At 43.4% G+C, this 22,407-nt stretch overlaps 1 protein-coding gene across 2 annotated transcripts in view; it reads left to right on the forward strand.

Moving 5' to 3' along the window:
• Tnfaip8 (TNF alpha induced protein 8) overlaps positions 1–22,407 on the forward strand; it is a 115,300-nt gene that overhangs the window by 33,536 nt on the left and 59,357 nt on the right. Inside the window, exon 1 of one of the 2 annotated variants that reach the window (XM_031365662.1) lies at positions 17,584–18,685. The exons of the other annotated variant lie outside the window; for it this stretch is intronic. Coding sequence (XP_031221522.1) covers positions 18,673–18,685 — 13 coding nt within the window. The 5' untranslated portion in view covers positions 17,584–18,672. Of the gene's footprint in view, positions 1–17,583; positions 18,686–22,407 lie in introns of those variants that run through there. 2 annotated transcript variants of the gene reach the window in all.

Genomic DNA, 22,407 nt, shown 5'->3' on the forward strand with positions numbered 1-22,407 from the left:
CATGTATGTGTATATGCATGTATGTATCCTACTGTGTCAAGTTAGTGTTCCTTTTATTTGCATGTTTGGGGTCGACTCCTAGGATTAGGGTCTTACCTTTGAAAAGCAACAACAACCAAAACAAAAGCAAAACCTGGGGTTCTCCTTCCCTTTGCAGCTGTTGACTGCCTGTGGGTCTTTATCTAGGTGGAGGGCCTTGTGTAGTTTCTCCCCCATCCATGTTGGCATGTCAGCTAGGTGTTTGCAGGTCTTATACAGGTAGACAAGAGTATTATCAAGAGTTCATGGGAGCAACATCCTGTCATATCCAGAAGAAACTTACACAGCAGTCATCCAGGTTCTCAGGGTCTTCCAAACTCCATGCCACCTCCTCTGTAATGTTAGCTGAGCTTTAGTGTAGGTGGTGCGTATTATTGTCCTATTTGGGGCTAGGGACTCCAGACATGTACTTTTTTGCATTTGCCCAGTGGTGATGCTTTCTTTGCCTGCTGCAAAAGAAACTGCTTTGATGAACTGTGAGAGTTGGACTTATCGATGACATAGGACGGGTATCTACAAGGCAGTTGGAAACTGTATTACTTTAGTAATATGGCTGAGTAGATTCTCTTGACTCTATGTCCCCTCTTGTCATGAATTTTTGACTAGGTTTACAGTTTCAGGCATGAATTGCCTCCAGTTGAGCAGGATTCTGATTCAGTTACACCCTTGTTGGTTGCATCCAGGATTTAAATGCTACGATTACACTGTTGCAGATATTCTTTGTGTTCCATAGTTGTGGTTCTGCTGGGTAGGACAGTTGATGGCTTTTCTGCTGAGGGAGTTGCATAGCACCTTCCAACACTGTATCCTTCAGGAGGAAAGGATCATCTACTTCTCATGTGTGATAAAAATTTCTCATTCTGATATTAGCTTATGAGTTATATGTTACAAATACCCAAATGCTCTAGGTGATACCACTGTTGGAATGCTCATAGAAGTTACTTAGTTGCCATCTTGAGTAGCTAGAGCTAGCAGAGTTTAACAGTGTCTGTTTGTGGTTCTGGGTTAGAGTGCTATAAGCCGCAGAGAACATTACCCTCAAAGTTTCTTGTCTCAGGCATGAATTAGTGACTGCACCTTTCCTTTAAACCTCACTGTTCATTTTCAATGAAAAGGCTTTTCATATGAATAAAAGTCTTTCCTCCAAACAGCAGGTTACCCAACTCATTCTGTTTTGGAACCTGGAACAAGTTATACTTTGTTTCAGAAGTAATATGTGTTCAAGGAAATACTTAAGACTTTAAAAAAGGATGTAGGGCCAAGTAAATTAAAGCAAAAAAAGACAACATTCTCTAAAATTAGAAGTGACTTCCCGGAGATGTACTCTGCTTATTCAGATACGCATGTTCTACATCCACTTTTACAGATACTACTTGTATCAGTGAATTCATGGCCTCTGAGACACGAATAATTATATGATGAGCCTTAGCTTCATATGTTTTGTGAAGAAATGTGAATTCTATAGTTGCTAACATATAGAAAAGTACTCTTTTGGAATTCACTTTATTTCCCATCAGATACCTTGGATATCATTACATTTAAGAGGAGAGAGAGGGAGAGAAAGAGAGAGGGAGAGGGAGAGAGAAAGGGAGAGAAAGAGAGAGAGAAAGAGAGAGAGAGAGAGAGAGAGAGAGAGAGAGAGAGAGAGAGAGAGAAAAGGGTGTCTTAACTTTTTACTTTAGGGTATTTCATGTATCCACATTTAAATATATATCCCATATTTCAAGTCCATGAATGTACCCATGGTTTAAGAATTCCCCTATTGTTGGACATTCCTAATAATTATAGATTTTTATATAACAAGTAATGCTGCAGTAAACACTCATTTCTAACATGGATATAAGTACATTCTAGTCACAGAGTAACTTTCGGGATACATTTGTAGGTAAAGGGTAGACATACAGTTCTTTTCTGTAACATCTTCTGGGTTCTACATTTTAAGTACCTTCTGCTGGAGTTCTTAGTAGGGAAAACTTCCTAGTAAAGTAGATAGATACATCTACTTATTCATGTATATCATAATCATTTAGGTATATAGTAGTGTTTCCATTTTTGTATTCATATTTTTATTCATTTAAAAAACATTTTTATACTTGAAATGTAGAATGGATATGTACAGATATTATAATCCTTTCTCAAAAAAAGAAAACTAGCTATGAAATTGTGATTCTTGCATCCGAGGCCATGGGTTTGATCCCCAACCCTGGGAAAAACAAAACAAAACAAGACACTTTTCATTTCCAAAAGAGCTGCATTTCAAACAAACAAACAAAAAAAAAAGTCACAAACCTTAAATAATAAGTCATGTCACTTAGAGATGCAGAATAGCTTTCAACCCCTGTAATTTACAGGTGACCTGACTTTAAGTTGGAAGTTTGAACTTTCATGTGTGTTCTTCTCTTACTACTGCTTATGGGCTTCCTGACTGTGTGGACGGCGAGGGGTACAGCCTGTGCTTCCCTGCCTCTTCTCTGAAAGGCTGCCTTTGCAGAAAGTGGCATTCTAAGGTCTTAAATCATCCAGGCACGATAAGTGTTCTGGGCTGTGTAAGGTTTTACAATCTCTCCTAAGACTGTTGTTTGGATATAGCACGGAAAGGGGTCAGAGCCATTGCTGCTCGGTGCTCCAGGTGACTGTCCCTTTCCTGTTATTTATGGCACCTAGTAAAAAGGCAGATGTGGTTCTATGTGGTAAAGCCGTTATACTGTCTCTTGCTAACTGCAACTGGTATTGAAGAAGACAGCTGTGCACATTTTTGGTTACATTTTGTGAGATGCAAAGATCAGAAACCTTTTTTGCAGTTTCCTTCTCTGCTGAAACCGCGACTTCCTTCCTTTGTATTACCAGCTCTGCTGCACGCTCAGTATTCTGATTTCTCACCTGGCATGGCAAGTAGCAAGTTCACCCAGCCAAGATGAAATGTGGCCACTCATGGCTTCACTGAGTGACCCTGTCCCTCTGAATAGACACCCTTGTCACACCTGAGTGGGGTTTTCAAAACATTTTGCTTTCAGTTTTCTTTAAAGGAGAAAAGACTTTGAAGAGGTATTTCTCATGAGATTACAACATTTTCTGGGGGCTGAGGGTTACGGATGGGAGGAAATCATGAACAAGGTGAAGGTTAGTAGCCAAATGAAATGTGGTTTACTTCAAATTGTCTGAAAGAGGTTCCCTGTTAGCAGGTTTTAAAAGTTTAATTATTAGTGCATGTGCATATGCGTGTGTGTGCGTGCGTGCATGTGTGTGTGTGTGTGTTTGTGTGTGTGTGTGTGTGTGTGTGTGTGTGTGTGTAGCATCCACTCTCCCACAGCATAGCTTTCAGGAGTTGGTTCTTTCCCTCTACCATGTAAGACTCTAGGAATAGAACTTATGTATTATAGTTTTATATAGCAAGTGTCTTATTTGATGAGCCATCTGGTCTACCTTCAGTGCTGTTTAAATTGTATGTCCACAAGATGGCTCTGGGGCTTTAATGAAAAGGTGACACTGAAGGAAACAGTATAAGGCCTAAACTGGACACTCCATCTGGTGGTTGAGGCTTCAAGGCCAGGCTCTGAGAGGGCAGAGGTGTCGGGGCAGCACATGTGGATGGAAGTGTGATTGTGTATATCTACACACACACACACACACACACACACACACACAGATCAATGGTAGGAGTGCTCAGCGTAGAAACATTTTGTATAGACTGTGTTTATCTTTCACAGAAGAAAGGAAAAGAAAGCTGTTTTAGTGGGAAGCTGTTGTTCAGATTAAGATTAGTGAGATTCTCAGGGACCAGCATGCTGCTGCCGAGGGAGGGTATGTTTGTTCACTGGGAAGAGTATGAACTTGTAAAGTTAGGGAAATGTGAACATCAAGAGGACAAGTGAAAGGAGATTGCAGGGCAGGGCAGCCTGTTCATTCATGCAGAGAAGGCAAATGTGCTCATTAAAATGTGCTCATCCTGTACACACTCGGAAGGATGTAAGACTTTTGAGCAGAAGGTGAAGTTAGCTTATAATAAGCCTTACCCATGAAATAGCTATATGCTAAAAAACAGAAAAAAAATACCTATTTTGATTATTATACTTTTAATATTCTAGTTTCCATATTAAGAGTAGTTGCATATACTAAAAGAACTTCAGTGATGATGGGGAGAGTGGCATTGAATAGAAAGAGTAATGGGCCAATACTCAACTTTTTTCCCATGGAGTTTTTTAAACACTGGAGTCTCAATTACCTTGTCTCTAAAATGTATTTTAGAGATATGTATTCACTGAGTGACCCTGAGAGTAATATGCTCAAAGCAATTACTCTACAGTGCTGATGGGAATCTATGAGATAGTATTGCATGTTTGGTGCTTATTTGAGTACTGCATGTATCATAAGTATGCAATACAAGTTAGCAATCACTATTATTAGGAAAGGAGTGCCCATCACATGTGTACCTGCTTATTCTTTCTTAAAGAAACAACGGCCTTTCTTAGCACAGCCCAGAGGCTGGATACATTTGATGAGAAGCCCATAGCCTGAGAATTAGCTCCTGGGGGAACGGTGCCTCTGGGGTAGAGCCATGTCATTCTCCACAAAAACTGGACCCAAGCCTAGTGCTGTTGAATGCTGAGGAGGCTGGCAGAGGATGCTGAGTGTTGGAGGGCGGAGGAGGGCATTTGGCCCGTTCGTGGCTGTGAAACTTTTGTTATAGGTGTTAAACATTGTCAGTCCCAGACAAGTCACAGGCTGTACCATCTACTGGGTAGTTCCCCCAGAGTTGCTTCCTATGGGGGTCTTCCCAGCCCACAGATGGTTTCTCATTTTTCACAAACTTGACGTTGCTTTAAGTTGGCTTAGGTGTGTCTCTTATCACAGCAGAGCTGTCATTTTGGGGTCTCATTCCCCTAAGCCTATTTGTAAATATTCCAAAGCTTAGCATGTCTGTGCTTCTGTTGCTATTTGTTTGCATATTTCCCCATTAATTAATTAATCAATCAATCAATTAGGTAGGTGTGTGTGTGTGTGTGTGTGTGTGTTTGTGTGTGTGTGTGTGTACAGAGGTTAGAGAACATCTTGTTGGAGTCAGTTCTTTCTTTGTACCATGTGGTTCATGTGGTTCCTAGGGATTGAACTCAGTCATCTGGCTTGGTGGCAAGCACTTTTACCCACTGGGCTATGTTGTACCCTGGAGTGTTTCACTGGTTGGTGTTCATCTGGAGGAAAGAAGAGGTTTGTTTGGAGATCATTTATTTTCTTCAGATCATGTTGACTCTAACACCAAGGTTAGAGGTATTTGATAGCTTTGCAGGACACATTCTTTCACTTGTCTGCATGATGGAATCTCTGTCTTTCACAGATTCAGAAGCCCGGGGGCCCACCCTAAACAAGTAAAATCAGAACCTCTCAGGGTGGAACTCCAGTCAGTATTTTTAGAAACGACTGTGGAGCTCCCAGTGTGTAGCCAAATTTAAAAGCCAGTGCTCTAGAACATAGCTCTAAAGTGTGGGTGATTTTCTCCCAGGGACATCTGGTAATGCCTACAGACTTTTGTGGATGTCACAGTATGCTTCTGGCATCTAGATAGTGAGAGATTCTACCGAGAACATTCTTTAGTGCACAGAATCTAGTACAGCATGCAATTAAGCCGGCCCCAAATACCAGTAGAACCAAGGATGAAAAATAGTGCTCCAGAAATCAAACTCAAGAGCTCCCAGAGGTGTGCCTATGCCTCTTGTGGGGAATTCACATCAGGTAGGTTACATTTTTGCCCTCTTGGTAAGAATATGTAAGGAAGTACTTTTTTTTTAAAACTAGGGATCCAATATTTCTTTTTTAAAAATTTTATTTTTTTATTAGATACTTTCATTATTCACATTTCAAATGATATCCCCTTTCCTGGTTTCGCCTTCAAAAAAACCCCTATTCCCTCTCCACTCCCCCTGCTCACCAACCCAGCCTCTCCTGCTTCCTGGCTTTGGCATTCCCCTACACTGGGGCATAGAACCTTCACAGGACCAAGGACCTCTCCTCCCATTGATGACCGACTAGGCCATCCTCTGCTATATATGCAGCTGGAGCTATGAGTCCCACCATGTGTACTCTTTGGTTGGTGATTTAGTCCTTCATTGCTGGTGGGATTGCAAGCTGGTACAAAAACACTCTGGTAATCAGTTTGGCGGTTCTCAGGAAATTGGACATAGTTCTACCTGAGGACCCAGCTATACCACTCCTGGGCATATACCCAGAAGAGGCTCCAACATGTAATAAGGACACATGCTCCACTATGTTCATAGCAGCCTTATTTATAATAGCCAGAAGCTGGAAACAACCCAGATGTTCCTCAACAGAGGAATGGATACAGAAAATGTGGTACATCTACACAATGGAGTACTATTCAGTGGTTAAAAACAATGAATTTATGAAATTCTTGGAGAACTGGATGGATCTGGAGAATATCATCCTGAGTGAGGTAACCCAATCACAAAAGGACACACATGGTATTCGCTCACTGATAAGTAGATATTCCTCGGAATACCCAAAATACAATCCACAAACCACAAGAAACTCAAGAAGAAGACCAAAGTGTGGATACTTCGATCCTTCTTAGAAAGGGGAACAAAATACCCATGGAAGGAGTTGCAGAGACAAACTATGGAGCAGAGACTGAAGGAAGGACAATCCAGAGACTGCTCCACCTGGGAATCCTTCCCATATTCAATCACCAAACCCAGACACTATTGTGGATGCCAGCAAGTGCTGGCTGACAGGAGCCTGATATAGCTGTCTCCTGAGAAGACTCTGCCAGTGCCCAACTAATACAGAAGTAGAGGCTCACAGCCATCCATTGGACTGAGCACAGGGTCCCCAGTGAAGAAGCTAGAGAAAGGATCCAAGGAACTGAAGGGGTTTGCAGCCCCTTAGGAGGAACAATATGAACTAACTAGTACCCTCAGAGCTCCCAGGGACTAAACCACCAATGAAGTACTTTTTGTCAGTACCTTTGGGTCTCTTCTGGACTTGCCAGATTGGCAGCCTGTCCTTGAGGCTGGTCTACCAGGTTCTCATTTCTGGGCCCAGAAGTCTCCCTGTCTCATCTTTTAAATTTATTCTATTTGAATGACTTGGAAGAAGACCCAAGTTAAGAAAATTAAACCTGTAGAAATTAGCCAAGCAAACCACTTTCAAGTAAGTCTTTCTAGACCAGAGGAGTGACCTGAAAGAAATCTGATTTTATGTCCTCTGGGAGGTCTTTCTTTTCTTTTGAGGAGGTTGGGAAATATATTTTCAGTTTTATTTAACTGTGAGATTTTCAGGAATGCTTATATATCAGGTTTCTTTTAGGGTTGCTGGGGATTGAACCCAAGGCCTTGCACATGCAGGGCATATGCTCAACCCAGTTATATCCCCAGCTCCCCAAGAAGTTATTGTTAATCTATATTTGTCTGTTGTATCATTAATACTAGCTACCCAATCTGTGTAACTGATTTGTCTACTCTGTATACACCTCAATGTTTTTTAATATGTTGGAAGTATTCACAAACATATGGGATGAGAGCTACATTATCATATGTACAATAATCCTGGTTTCCAAGAAGCTAGAATTATTCCACACTATCTTATTTTATAGTATTATAAAAAGATTTTATTTTTATTTTAGTTATGTATTTACATGTATATATATGTATATATACAATGAAAATATTACATATAAAAGTCTAGGTAGTGGGTACTGGTATATATATATATATACATATATGTATGTATATGTGTATATATATATACATATATATATATATGCCTATGTCCATGTGTGGGTTTATGCTTGAGAGTACAGTACCTGTACAGGCCAGAAAAGGGTGTTTAATCACCTCAAGGTGGAGTTACAGTGGTAAGCCTTGTGACATGGGGTTCTGGGATTCGAACTCAGGTGCTCTGCAAAGAACACTTTATACTCTGTGGTAGTTTGAAGAATGTGCCCCCACAACACATAGGCTCATATATTTACATGTTTGGTCCCCAAATGAAGAACTGTTTTTGAAGGCTTGGGGAAATGTCCCCTTGTTAGAGGAGGTGTTTGTCATTGGGAGTGAGCTTTGAGATTTCAAAAGCCCACACCAGGCCCAGTGTCTCATACTCTCTGCATGCCTGTCTGTGGTTCAAGATGTTAAATTCTCAGCTCCTTATCCAGCACCATGCTTGTGTATATGCAACCATGCTCCCTGCCATGATGATAATGGACTGGCCCCATGAAACTGTAAGCAAGCTTCCCAATTTAATTATTTTTATCAGTTGCCTTGGTCATGGTTTCTCTTCAAAGCAATGGAACAATGACCAAGACATGCTCTTAACCACTGAACAAACTTTAGCCTCGGTTCCAATCTCTCTTTTTTCCATGGTTTCAGTTTGGTCTATTCAGTCTTTAAGAAGTTAAGTCAATTTTCTTTTATTCCAGTCTGTCTTCCAGGAACACAGCATTCTCTCTCCCCCTACCTCTCCCTTTCCCTGTCCCCATCTCTCTCCTTCTCTCTCCGTCTCACTCTGTCTCTGTCTCTCCTCCCTCTCTCTACACACACACATATGCATATACTGTACTCATGCATGCTCTCCCTCTCCCTCCCCTCCCTCTTTCTCACTCTGTCTCTCTCTCTCTCTCTCTGTCTCTCCTCCCTCTCTCTACACACACACATATGCATACACTGCACTCATTCATGCTCATTCACGTCTTCATGCCAAGGAGCACCAGACTGTTGCCAGCTGCCATTATTAAGTACCTTGGTCATGGTTCTCATGACAAGTTTTGGGGAAGGGTCTCAACACTACAAACCATTTTCAGGAATTTAAAAAACAAGCAGACAAAAATCAGGGGTCAGGAGATGATGGCTCAGTTGATAAAGTGCTCGCTGCACCAGAATGAGAACCCGAGTTCAGAACCTCCAGCTTTCAGGCAAAATGTCACATGTGGTACATGTCTTTTATGTACTGTAGAAGCAGCAGCAGAAAGACCCCAGGGGTTTGATGGTCAATGAGTCTAGCCAATCACTGAGAGATCCTGTCTCAGTAAAAATAAATAAATAAAGCAGAGAGATTTGAAGAAGATAATCATTTCTGGCTCTCTCTCTCTCTCTCTCTCTCTCTCTCTCTCTCTCTCTCTCTCTCTCTCTCTCTCTCTCTCTCTCTCTCTCTCTCTCTTCTCTCTTCCCTCCCTCCCTCCCTCCTTCCCTCACACATACACACACACATATGACCATATATACCTATACACATGCACACAATACAGAAAACATTCCAAAATTAAATAGATAAATAAAATAAAAACTGCAAAGCCAGAAAAAAATCTGAATGTTTGCATATTTAGAGATAGCATTTTAATACAGCTATAAAAAAAAATTGAGAACACAGCTGTCTAGGGTTAGGCTACGACTCAGGTCTGCCCCTGGATTGTGGAGCCACCATTTACACCCGGTGAGGAAAGCTTGCTGGGTTTATTTTTGTGCCTCATGCCAGTGTGTGGCCACAGATCTTTTATCTCTATTGTGTCTTGACACAGAACAGTGCTAATCTACTAGTCAATGGCCAGTTGCACTTGTGACTCAATAGTGAGTGGTCTGCCACTTCCTGAGGCCATAGTGTTTTGTCACCTTAGCTCTTCATGCTTTGTCATTTCTTCTCCTGGGCTACAGGCAGCACCTACTGCTAAGCCTATCTCAAAAAAAAGCTAATCTCTTTCTGCTTTCGGCTTCTTGACCGAAGACTCTAGAAATACACAGGTGTGAGGAAGGAAGTAAACTTGTCCCTTGTTTTAGTGAGGAGTGGACACCTTTCACTCTTTCCCTTCCTAACCACTCCCGGGCTTTCTCTGTGTTATGGAGACAGGCTGGTCCTCGGTCAACTCCAGCTTTCCTTCTTGCTGAGCTCCCCTGTCTCCCCTCCCCATCCCCTCCCCTGCTTGGCTTCTGTCCTCCTGTAAGCATTGGCATTTCCCAGGCCCTGCTGGTGTTCTTTCCCCTCGTTCCACCCTCTCCCTTGAGGTCACATCTATTTCCAGGTCTTCAGATTCTCTACATGCCATTGGCTTCCACATTTATATTTCAGGATGAAGCTCTTATCTGTGTCCTTAGTTCCTGTGTCTGCCTGGAATGTGTTTCAAGGGCCACTCACACTCTTGCTGTGAAGAACAGTGACCTTGCCTTCCTGTCTGGTTTTCTCCTCAGCAAGTAAGCTGGAAGCCTGGGCAGCATCTTGCTTTAGTGTTTCTTTGGCTCTAAAGAGCCATCAGTGTTGTCCCTTCTCGCACTGAGTACCTGGAACATCTGTGCAATGTGTGCCAGTGATCACTGTGACCAGACAAGACCAGACTGGACCTAGATGGCTTTCGCACAGTTGATTGACTCTCAGTTTGCAACCCTGCCCGGCTCCATGAGCTACTCTTGCATTATCTTTCATTCCCAGGCTGGAGCTGCCACACTGGGGTTTTATACAGTTTCAGCATTTTAGCAGGGCTCGTAAGATCTGTAGTAACTCGTTCCCAAACTGGCTCTATTTTGTGGCATTCCTTAAGAGTACCTGTCCCTATTCACAAACACCTCCTGCCCAGACAGTCTCCTCTGGCCTGGTGCATATCATTTATCCTGTAATTTAGCTTAAGGGCACACCAAGGCCTTGAGAAATCTGGGTTGAATGAAAGTGGGAAGATACTAGCCCCGGATAGTGTGATTGTCAAAGTCCTCAAATTCTTATTTAATTTTCCCTAGCCGGTTAAGGACTTCCTGAGTCTGGGCTTGGTTTTGCTTCCTGGTTCTGTGTATGCTTCCTTGGCTTGTAATTTTCAGAACTAAGAGAAGTGTGTGGGATTCTGCTAGAGAATCATTTGATTCTGTCTTCTACGGCCATTGAGTCTTGAATCCAGGAAGCTGCCCAACAAAACAGCCCAGGGAGCTGGGGCACCTTTGCTTTCCGGGGAGAGCAGGGCACCTTGGCTGAATGGACTTTGGACTCTCAGAAGCTTTCCAACTCTGTCTGTGTTAAGTCAGACTCTGAATGCAGGAGGCTTGCTGCGACTTGTCCAGACTATTTATTAAACTCTCAAACCTGTTTGGGAAGGAAGAGCGACAGTGTTTGGGCCCTGTGTGGTCCTCTCTTCGTTTCTAAGCAACAGACAAGAACTTTTAGTTCACGTTTTACCTGTAACAGTAAAAAGGTAAGGGACCATTCTTGGTTGCATGGCTTCTAAAGCACACCAGGTCAAGTTCCTCTCCTTAGAAGATTCCAGGCCCAGCATTTCAGGTTCTCCCTGGGCTGGGAGGGGCCAGCTCCCTCTCTGCTCCTATCTGTCATCTCACCACAAGGATCTGAGGACCTGAGCAGCCCCTGCTGAGTCAGAAGGACCAGCCAGGCAGAAGTGACACACTTCCTGCCCCAAGTGCTATGCAGGCTTTAGGGTTTGTTTTTGCTGTTTTGCTTGAAGATTCCCCGAAAAGATAGAAGGTTGTCCTGCTGAGCCTCCGGTCCTTCTAAGTGATCATAAGATGGGCTCCTGGCATATTTGTCATTTACAGGTCTCATTAACCCACTGCTCCCTTATTATAAAAGTGTCATGTTTGTGAAGTGTATTTATCAAGTATGCTCTGACAAAAGAAAACAAAAACAAGACAGACAGACAGACAAAAACCTATCTTGTTCTTCCTTCTTACTCCCCAGGGGCTGGAAAGATGGCTCAGCCATTAAGAAAAACACTTGTGGGCTGGAGAGATGGCTCGGTAATTAAAAGCATCAACTGCTCTTCCAAAGGTCTTGAGTTCAAATCCCAGCAACCACATGGTGGCTCACAACCATCTGTAATGAGATCTGATGCCCTCTTCTGGTGTGTCTGAAGACAGCTACAGTGTACTCATATACATAAAATAAATAAATAAATCTTTAAAAAAAAAAAGAAAAAAGAAAAACACTTGCTATTGTTGCAGAGGATCTGGGTTTGGGTCCTAGCACCCAAATGGCCACACAAAACCAGATCTAGTGCCCTCTTCTGGTTTCCTCAGGCCCCAAGCACCGCTCATGTCATACACATATGTACATTCAGACAAAGCACTTAGACATATAAAGTACAATAAATAATTTGTTTAAAAGCCCAAAGAATATACTTGTACATATCATTAGTCTAGGCTTCTTCCTTTCTACCAAGACTCTATACTGTTTCATATAATCTCTCTGCTTTAAAATGCATTTTTATGTGTGTATGTGTGTGGACACATGCATACCATGATACATGTGTGAAGGCTGGAGAACTATGTTTGGGAGTTGGTTCTCTTCTTGTACCATGTGGGTCCTCAGGATCAAACTCAGGTTGCCACATTTGACAGCAAGCTCCTTTACCCAGTGAACCTTCTCTCAGGCCCTCTGCTTCAATGTTTTGTTTTAACAGCCTTTGTGAGGGGTCTCCGTGTCTTCAACTGCAAGGTCTGTTTAAAGGCTGTGTGGCATGCCAGTCTGTGGAAGAGCCCTGCTGCAAGTATGGTAGTTAGATACTTGGGTCTGCCCCTCGCCTCCTCTACCCCTCGTCACTTGATCTCATTTCAGTGGTTAGCTCAGGCTGGCCCTGACTTCTCTATTCATGGGCTTTGCCTCCCAAGTAATGCTGATAACCAGTGTTATCACACCAAGTAGCTCGGCCCTCATTGTTTCTCATAATCTATACAATGTTCTTACATAGGAGCTGTCTGCATTCTCTCCTGTTTCACTGACTGTGCACTTGGACGTGGTTCAGCGGGACTGTGGAGTTGTAAGATTTTTGGTCTGTATCGCCTTCCAGGCATTTGTCTTGTTTCACGTTCCTGCCAGATGCTATACATTTCTGACAGTGTCTTAAATGAGCTGTGTCTCCCCAGCCCTTGCCTAGCTCACCATTGCCTTTCATACCTAGCTTCCAACAGTGCATTCACAGCCTGCCCTGCCCTGCCTTCCTGACTCCGCTGCCCACAGTAAGCCATGCATGCCCTGTCTCAGGCTGGAGCCCAATTCTCCTTGCTGCCAGACTGCTAGTCCTTTGCTGTTGGATATGCACCATCAATGTCACAGCCACAGGGTGTGGACATTGTGGAATCCATCCCAATTCCTTCTTCATGCCTGTGGCTCCACATAGGTCGTTTACTTATGTGAGTGTTCACTTATTGGCCAGCCTCTTTCCCTCGTTGAATGTCAGTTTGTAGGGCATTGGATTCCTCATGGAGTCCTTGTTTCTGAGTTAGCCTTGTATTCAGCAAGCACCAAGCCCCAGCCCTTTACTGTCAGTTGACATTTTCCAGATTAAAGTCTCCTATGTGCGCTTGCTGACAGTAACAAGACAGACGAGGATGGTAGAATAGCACTGGAAGGGGACTTGGGTCTCCTGTATCCTCATCTGTATGTCTGTATTAGTGGAAGGGAAGGGGGGACTCTAACCACTTTGTAGGGATGAGATGCCATCTGCTTCCATCTTCCACTGGAAAGGTATTTCATTGGGGAGGAGGCAGTGGAGAACTTGCGCACAGCATGCAGGCTCTGCATACAGATGGACTCGGGCCCAGAATGCCTTGATACATCATTCTCTCTGGCAAGCACTAGAAAACAAGGCGCTTTTTTGAGTTTCTGTAATTTATTTTTATTACATTTTTTAAAATTTGTGCTTGCAAATAGACCCATTGATAATACCATATAATGACCAAGGTGTTCTCGCCTCCAAGGAGACTGGAAACGCTCTGCTGGGATCTCTGGGATGTTGTGTCTTCACAGAACTACCTTTTAACACCTTGTGAGAAAGGTTTACAGAAGCAGCACCAATGAAAAGCCATCAAAAGCAATGCCTAGCCAGGCTTCCAAGGCAGGGGGCAGCGGGCAAGGGGCTGGGGGTTTGGGAAATGTCTGACGTCAGATTGGAAAATATTCTGTGTTGCCTCATTAAGTAGAATTTCCAGAAATGCATAGAGAGATTTACTCCAAGACTGGATAGTTTCTCTTAGCCAATTGAGAATTTAATTAGTTTAAAGTTTATTCCTGGGGATCATGTTCTGTTCTGTATGAAGGGCTGTGGTGTGAGAATGCTATAAAATCCCTGGGCTCTGCTTCTCTTCAATTCAGTAGAGAAGAAACCACATCCAAGTGCCAGCACAGTCGCTACCGCTGGAACCTGGCATCTCTTTGCTTTCTAAATGCTGATTTAGTGTTGTCACTGGTGGGGCAAGCTTGAAGAGGATTGGCTATAAATGAATCATATTGGGAATGAATGAATTGTACAAGAAGACAGATGTCCCTGTTCACTGAGTCTCCAGACCTGCTCACTTCATAGCCATTCACCATGATTAGGGCCTTGCTGTCAACCTCCCCTGCTGTCTCATTTTCTTTGCTTGTGAGATGTGGTTAGATGGTAGCAAAGCTCTTGGAAATAGCAAAAGAACAAGACCCTAAGAAAAACCAAAAGAATAATGCTCTAATGCAATGTATACTTGAAACTATAGCAGCACATAGTACCTAATAGGAAGACTGCCATCCCCATACTTATTCTTTGAGCACAGTGGTTCTCAGCCTTCCTAATGCTGCAAACCTTTAATACAGTTCCTCATGTGTGGTGACCCCTCCCCCAACCAATGTGTCTGATATGCAGTCCTCCATAGTGGCCGTGACCCACAGATTGAGAACCCCTGTTTGAGCAGCTGCTTGGGTGGAAGGTTTCAAGCGGCATCTGCTGCAGCAGTGGACATGGGAAATCTCCACCCCATACTTGTGCCATTGCTGGCCCCAGCAATACCTGCCCAGTTTAGCTTGTTACTCTACCTGGTCTAAGAGGGGAAATTTCCAGGTGCTCTGTTCATTTTCCCAGACTGTCCCCATTGTGTTATCTGATGAACCAAGGACTTTTTTTTTTTTCTTTTTTTTTTTTGGAGTGACATGCAGAGGGAAAGCCAACGATTCTGGAAAGAGGCAAACCAGATACAGGCGCTGAGATTCCTTGTCTGGAGATGGTGCCACCTCCTAGGGCCTGGGTAGGCATCATGCCCTCGCGGTGGGGCAGCTGTTGGCCAGTCCACAGTAGGCTTTCTCTGAGCATGACTAGGCTTGGGCCCTAGGCTTTACGCAAAGGTAGGCTACCCCCCAGGTACATCTGTCTGCATTGTCTTTGATGGAATATCCGGAGGGCACCTCTGAGCATGTCGCAGTCTCAGACACTGCATCTCTTGGAACAGTTCCATCAGGTCACCTTCCTTGCCTCTTCACCTCTTCCTACTTCCTGAAGAAGAACAAAGTGAGAAGAGGAGAGGACTTGTGGTTTTCAGTGGGCCATTGAAAAAGCTAGGTAGGACCAGGAAGGAGAGGGGCCGGAAGAAGACTGATAGGGTCAGAGGAAGCTGAACACTAAGACAGAAAATGAGGTTGATGTTGGCAGTCTCAGCGTTGTGCATGATGGGGTTGGGCAGTGTCTTGGGAATACCAGACTATAAAGGTCAAGGTGTTTTGTGAATGTTCCCAGTTCCCTCCAAGGCTTAACAAATCGTACGTAACATGCGAAGGTATCTTTTGCGCGCAGGCACCAGCGTGGTGGTGATTGTACTGAATGTGCTACTGATAAGGATGTGGGTGGCAGCACAGGAAGTTTCTTTATAATACACGGCCACTGAAATGAGGCCAGAGTGAGAGTGTGTGTCTGGAGATAGTTCTGGAAGGGTAGGAGGACTTGGCCATACGGTTGCTCTTCTCAGCCCTGCCCTAAGCTGCAGAGCCTTGCTGCTGCTTGCCCTCTTGCTCTGCCATATTCTTTGGAAATTGAGACTACCACCCACATACCCTGTGTATAAAAAGGATTTGGATGTAAGTGATTGTTCCTTGCTAAGGGTTGCTAGATAGCATATAGTGTAGCTGATTTTCTAGTGGCCACCCTCATGTGGCTGTAGAGAGATGCAGAAACCTCTGATGGATGGCCCTGGAATCCAAAGGGAGGGCTCACTCAGTGTCAGTGTATTACGCAGGGCGTCTCCGTGACTGATGATGCAGTTGTACCCTAGGGTGTTTAAACAGCCCTGTGCCTCCACTGAAGTGTGTGCTCATCCTAAACAAGACTCTGGCTTTGATCCCCAACATTGCCAAAAAGATAAGATAGACATGCAGAGGATAGGGAGAGACTTAAGAGATCAAGAGTAATGTGTATTTGAATATGAACTATCTTATCAAGATCTAGTCTGGGCACATTCTTTAGCCACTAGGTCACCAGCCAGTGTCCAGGTTTGGAAATTCTGTGCGCTCCGCTCTTGCCACAGGATGAGGATGCATGCTCCCTGGACAGCATAGCAAATGCAGATCTGTGGATCCACCCAAGGCTTAGGGAATCGTGGGAGAGCTGTATTAATATCCCCAAGGGCAAAGAAGTTAATTATTTTGTACATAGGCTACCCTGGGGAGGGGGGGGTTGGGATGCTTCACAGATGGTGACATGAGAATCTTCCTCTGCCTGTGCCCACCCACCCACCCACCTCCTTTTAACCAACTAACATGATTTGAGCAGGATATAATCTTGAACGCTGGAATAATTAAACAACAAATGAACAGATCCCAGCCTGGATGACCTGGCGTTCAGATCTCATGTGAGGGAAGAGGGGAGTTGTCAAAGAAGGGTGCTAATCATCCAGGCACCTTGCTTTCCAGTTTCCTCCCACTGTCTGGACTTCTCTGGGCTGTCTGGACCAGGGATGTCCTGCTTGGTATGCTACCTGAGGATACAATACTTACAGCCTTCTCGTTCTTGCTTGGTGTTGGGAATTCCCTGGTGCTTCCTTTCTCTGGGCTTGCGTCCCACATAGGAGGTGAGTTTTGATGTGAGCTTCAGGAGTCTTCCTCCAGCCTCCCCTTCCCACAGCCTCACTGTGTACCTTTATCTTCAGCAATCTGGAGAAAACAGTGCGTGGTAACCACGCAGCCATGAAACCACCATGGAGGCCATTTTAGGGATGTAGGATATTTTCCCTTCATTTAGGCATGACTCTATACTAATTACCCTAGAATATAAGCCAAGTTTAGGAAGTCCCTGGGCTTCTGGGAACAGATTTCTCTTGACATTTTCTTGTCACCGATGAGGTTTTTGTATCATTCTAGGCCAGCCAGAGTTTGGAGAGATAACATTTTTTTGTGAGCACAAAAAGGTGTTTTCTAAAACACAAATTTTGTAACTTCCTCCTACATGAGTATGTAGGTGGAAAATAATAAATGTGTCTCTATTTGTACATTGACACTCATTTCGTTTCCTTTAGGTCACTCCCCCAATTAACAGCAGTCATTTTACTTACGTTCTGGTCATCTGTAGTTCCCATTGCTGCTAGAAGTCACTATGTGTACGGCAGTTTATTATTTGCTTTGCATGGTTTTCTTTAAACCATGATAACCATTCTCTGAGGTTGGCCATGTTACTTTTATTTTGCAGAGGTACAAAGTTGTTCAGGGAGGTTAAATACCATGGGAGCCTACAAACCAGAAACCGGCAGAAATGGAATTTGAAGCAGGTCTAGCAAATTCTATTTCACTATATATCTCTTTGTGCTGGGTGCCTGGTAACTTGAGCCAGATTATCAATACTACAAAAGATAAAAGTAAAATCCAAAAGCAACTACCTGGGGGAATAAGAGAGAGACCACAGCCAAGGATGGCATCAACTGTAGTAGCTATCACCAAGTAATAGCACGAGATTAGAAAGTATGTAGCTGTAGGGTTGAAAGGAAGAGCCTGAGCTCACAGTTAAGGTCTCCAGGAGAAGGCTTCACACCTCTAAGTAGTGTGCTTCGAGTGTGGGCAGAATCTTATCTGTGGGAGGTTTGTAAGCCATGCTGACTTCCGAATCCTCAGGTAAGTAAATAGATATTAAAGAGATATAGATATCTAATAGAGACTATTAGATCATCTCTATGTTGCGTTCATACATGTGTGTATTTGCGTGTGTCCAAACACACTCAGACTCTTTATCCGTCCTTCTCTTCACAAGCGAAAAGCCAATGATTTTAAGCAGTAACATTGCTCTCACCATGTTCCCTAGCTCTCCTAAGAACAAGAACACCTCTGAGCAATTCTTCCTATTAATAGACCTTCATTCATGTTTGTACTAGCTAGGTAGGAATGGGGTGTTGTTTTTTGAATTTTCCTCTCCAGACATCTGTGAATGGAACCACACCCTTTTGTCTTTTACTTTTTTTCTTTTAACTCTCTGCTTTTCCCCCCTAGCCTGTTGGAACAGTAGACTTCCTGTTCTGCTTGATTTTTTTTTTTTTTTTAAAGCATTTTTGCCCGTGTGCCTAGCACAGTAAGCTTGTGTTTCCGTGTAGCGTAGCTCACAGGTAGGGAGCTCGGGCAGCCTCGATCCATCCTCTGGTCTGAACGCAGAGACCTCTGTGACAGCACAATTAAAAGGTGCCTAACACATTCCTCTACAAACTGCAAAATGCAGCACGCCGAATAACAAGCAGGACAGCTTCTAAAGTGACCACTGTTGACCAGTCTCCTGTCCTCAGCGTTCGTGCGGTAAGCTTGTAGTGGATTTCCTGGAAGGCTGGTGTGAGTTGACTTGAAACATGGGACTGTGGATGCTCCTCAAGCTTGTGTGATTCTATCAAGAACCTTTGACGTGGTCCTCCTCACGAGCACAGGGAGAAGATGCCGAGACTGGGTGAGTTAAGACTGTCCTTAGCCAACACTGGGTGCAGAGTCTGATGGGATCTGCCTAAGGTACTGCTGTATGCAAAGGCCTAATGTTTAGCCATGGCTTTTGAGGGGCTGTGTATACTAATCAAGGGTTCTTCCTGCCTGTGGGAGCCAGGGTGAAGCGGAGCGATATGAAGATTATGGGTCAAAATGGCATCTTCATAGTACAGATAAATTATTTTACTTGAGAACAAATGAAGCCTTTAAAAAGTTTCAGAAACACAGCCTCTAAGATTTTATAGTTTTTTTTTTTTTAGACCCACAGTTTATTTTCTATATTTCTCAGTATTTGTGAACTGTAGAATACGTCTGAGTCCCAGGGGTCTGTGGCATTGTAACCTGCAAACACCCGGTTTATCTCTCTTCCCCATTTTGTAACTGCTAGTCAGAATATTATTGTTCTTATTTTTTCCCCTCATATCCAAAGAGCAACTTTACCCATATAGAAAACCTTTTGCCCTTTAAGAATAATACCTTAGGTTTGTAGCTACACTGTTGCTACAAATAAACAATTTGATTTTTAAAATAAATTGAAAAAATTGTCAAGATTTGAAATGAAAGAACTCTTTGAACATCCTTTAAAGTTATTTTGGTTCATATGCATGTTTCTACAGGGCTGTGCATAATACTTAATGTATCTGAAAGTTTTATAGTCAAGACTTTTTGGAAGCTCAGCATAGTGAGGAACATCTGTAAACTCGACAGTTAGCTGGTTAAAGCAGAAAGATAGTGAATCCAAGGATTTTCAGCAAGAGTTGGTCAGAGAGAAAGAAATAAAGGGAAGAAAGAAAAGGGTTGAGGAAGTACTTTGTAGAGCTTAAAGTGAATGGTAAAAAGAACTAGAAATTGAAAACCATAGGTAGGTGCTGATGTAACTCATCTCAGTTCATTAATTGAACTTTTGGCAGCCAGTACTATTTTGTAGAGTTATAACTTCGGTGAAGTGTGGTCATTTGTACACCAATTATATAAGATAAATATGTGTCTTCTGGGTGTGCAGAACTGTACATGTGACCTTCTGCCTGCTTTATATGTTTATGTAGTACACACACACACACACACACACTCACACACGCACGCACGCAGAGGCATATTTCCACGAGTGATGTCGTGGTGTATATACAACTGAGATCAGAGCCAGATTTGCTTGGGAAGGTCTTGTGGAAGAAGGGCGTTTGAGGAGCCTTCCAAAAGGAAGGGAATGCACTTCGGCAGAACACAGTACATGTAAACCTTTCAGGGCTGTTGATTTCATGGGTAAGCATGAAGCACCAGAGAGCAGATTATAAATTAGCGAATGAAAATAGGCAGGATCGTGTGAAAAAGGGAGTGCCAGCCCAGCAGAGAAGCAAAGAGCCAAAAGGCTTGGCTGGCCCTCCCCACCCCACCCCTGCCCCGTGGATCCCAGCACATCTCTTGTTGCCCTCTAGTGGAATGAGCTGAGATGCGCATGGGAGCACCACCACTTCTCTTTTCCTTGGGTCTTCTAAGTGAAGAGTTAGAGCAGATGGATGTACTATCCTCACTGGGAATGCTAAAGTTTAGACACTGGAAATTTGCAGCCAGATGGCGGTATCAGGAACTTCTCCTTGGCCAAGCGTTACTATTTACAGAGTAGGCTAGATATTGAGCATGCGCTTGCACAGTTCTGCAGCAGAGTGAAAACATGTCGCCACTGGCCCTGGGCCCTTAAGGTCTTCTCTTGCGTTGTCTTGTTTTTTCTTGTGGTTACAGAGTAAATCCTAGTAGTGGAGAAGGAGAGACCTATGATCATGGGCACCACAGCCCACAGTACTGAAAGCCAAAGATTCGAGAGTGGGCACTGCTGGCTTCCTTTCCACGCATGCGCTCTGTTCCTTGTGGCTCTCAGTCATTCTTTCAGGCCTTGGAGATACAGAGGTAGACTAGGCAAGAAGAACTGCCTGCTCTTGGAGAGCAGCTGTTGTAGTTGAAAGAGGCTGACACCAAACATAATAAATGTAAAATATAAAACAAGCCAATACTAAGTGCTAAGAAGGGGAAATGTAAACATGGGGAGGGAAATAGTTTGTTCTCTGTCTCTCTCTCTCTCTTCCCCCCTCCATGTATATGTATGTACGTGCATGTTTACATGCACATGTGTTACCAAGTCATATAAGTGACTGTAGTTGTGAATAAATTCTCACTGAGTGTGTCATATTAGACTCACCTGAGCAGAATGGGGAAGCCAGCTAAGATTTTCCTGTGCAGAATGTTCTAGGCAAAATGAAAGCAGCTTGAAAGGCCTTGAGGTTAGAACACCCTGTTTCATTGAGATCCAAGGTCCACCTTTCCACCACTCTGTCCACACGGGCAGGGATGTGTGGCCACATACAGCCTCAGACTTCCAAGTGCTCTGGGCTCCTCTAGCATCAATGATTTTGTAGGATATTACCTTTTGTCTTTACCCCAGTGCACCATGAAGCCACCATAACAATGGGTCATTGTCTTCAAGCCCTAAGGACAATTATGCCAACACTGCTTACATATTTTGGGGAATGAAGATAAATCCTTTGAATTTTCCTGATAATTCTCTACCAGTCAGTAGATGGATGACCTATTCCTCACTGCATTATGATTAGATTTTTTTGGGCATAGTTAACATAGGATGAAATTTTCTCAGTAGTCCGAAGCTGTCAGGAAAACGAGATTGAATATCAGATAGTATTTAAGATTAATTTGAAAGCAGAAGTTGAGAAGGGGGTCGAAACTCACTGCCACCAAATGCAGCATTTCCTGGACCGGTTTTGCTTGTCCTTGTCCTTTTGTATATGATGAGCTAGTTCAAACCATTTTCCCCCTTTGCATTCCTTTACATCTTATGACTGCTGCCCTCTGGATACAGCCCAAGTCCTCCAGTATCATTGTGTGATGTAGGTCAGACCAGTGCTAAGTACAGAAAAAAGTGACTTTGAGATGCCACCTGCAATGTCTCCTTTTGTTTAATCATCATTCTATGTCCTGCGTCCAGTAGGGAAAGTGACTGAGGGTGTTTTCACCTTGTATGCACACTTGCACTTTGTATGCATACTCCCGAGTTTCTTTCTCCTCTTCTTAGAGTTCATATTACAGATGTGAGATTTACATCACCATTATCATCACCATCATCATGGCAACCATAATCAACCATCACCCACCATCTCCCACTTATTTAAGATTTACTTATTTAATGTATGAGTGCGCTGCATGTACACTTGCATGCCAGAGAGGGCATTAGATTCTCTTAATAGACGGTTGTGAGCCACTGTGTGGTTGCTGGGAATTGAACTCAGGACCTCTGGAAGAGCAGCCAGTGCTCTTAAGCTCTGAGCCATCTCTCCAGCCCCCTATATCCCGCTTTTATGCTTGTTTGTATAGTTTCTTCCCTTTCTTCCTTTTAATTGCCAGCCAAGGTCATTTCATGTTCCTTTGTAATGACCGATGAAATCTCACTGAGCCTAAAGGATGAAAATTAAATTTCCTTCTTTGTTAAGAGTTCTTGGAGTAAAGTTCTTTCCTTACTTTGGGAGCCTGGGGGCCCGGAGTTGTACTATCTTTTCTTTATAATTTTCAGAAGGGTAAGTAGCTCTAGTTGAGCCGCCTTAGCCAGACTTACTGAGAATCTAAGAATAGGGGCCTGCTGGGAGAAATTATAAACAGAAATATCGTATTTGCTAATGTGGGAGACGG

Source organism: Mastomys coucha, unplaced genomic scaffold (assembly GCF_008632895.1).
Source record: "Mastomys coucha isolate ucsf_1 unplaced genomic scaffold, UCSF_Mcou_1 pScaffold13, whole genome shotgun sequence".
NCBI lineage: Eukaryota > Metazoa > Chordata > Mammalia > Rodentia > Muridae > Mastomys > Mastomys coucha.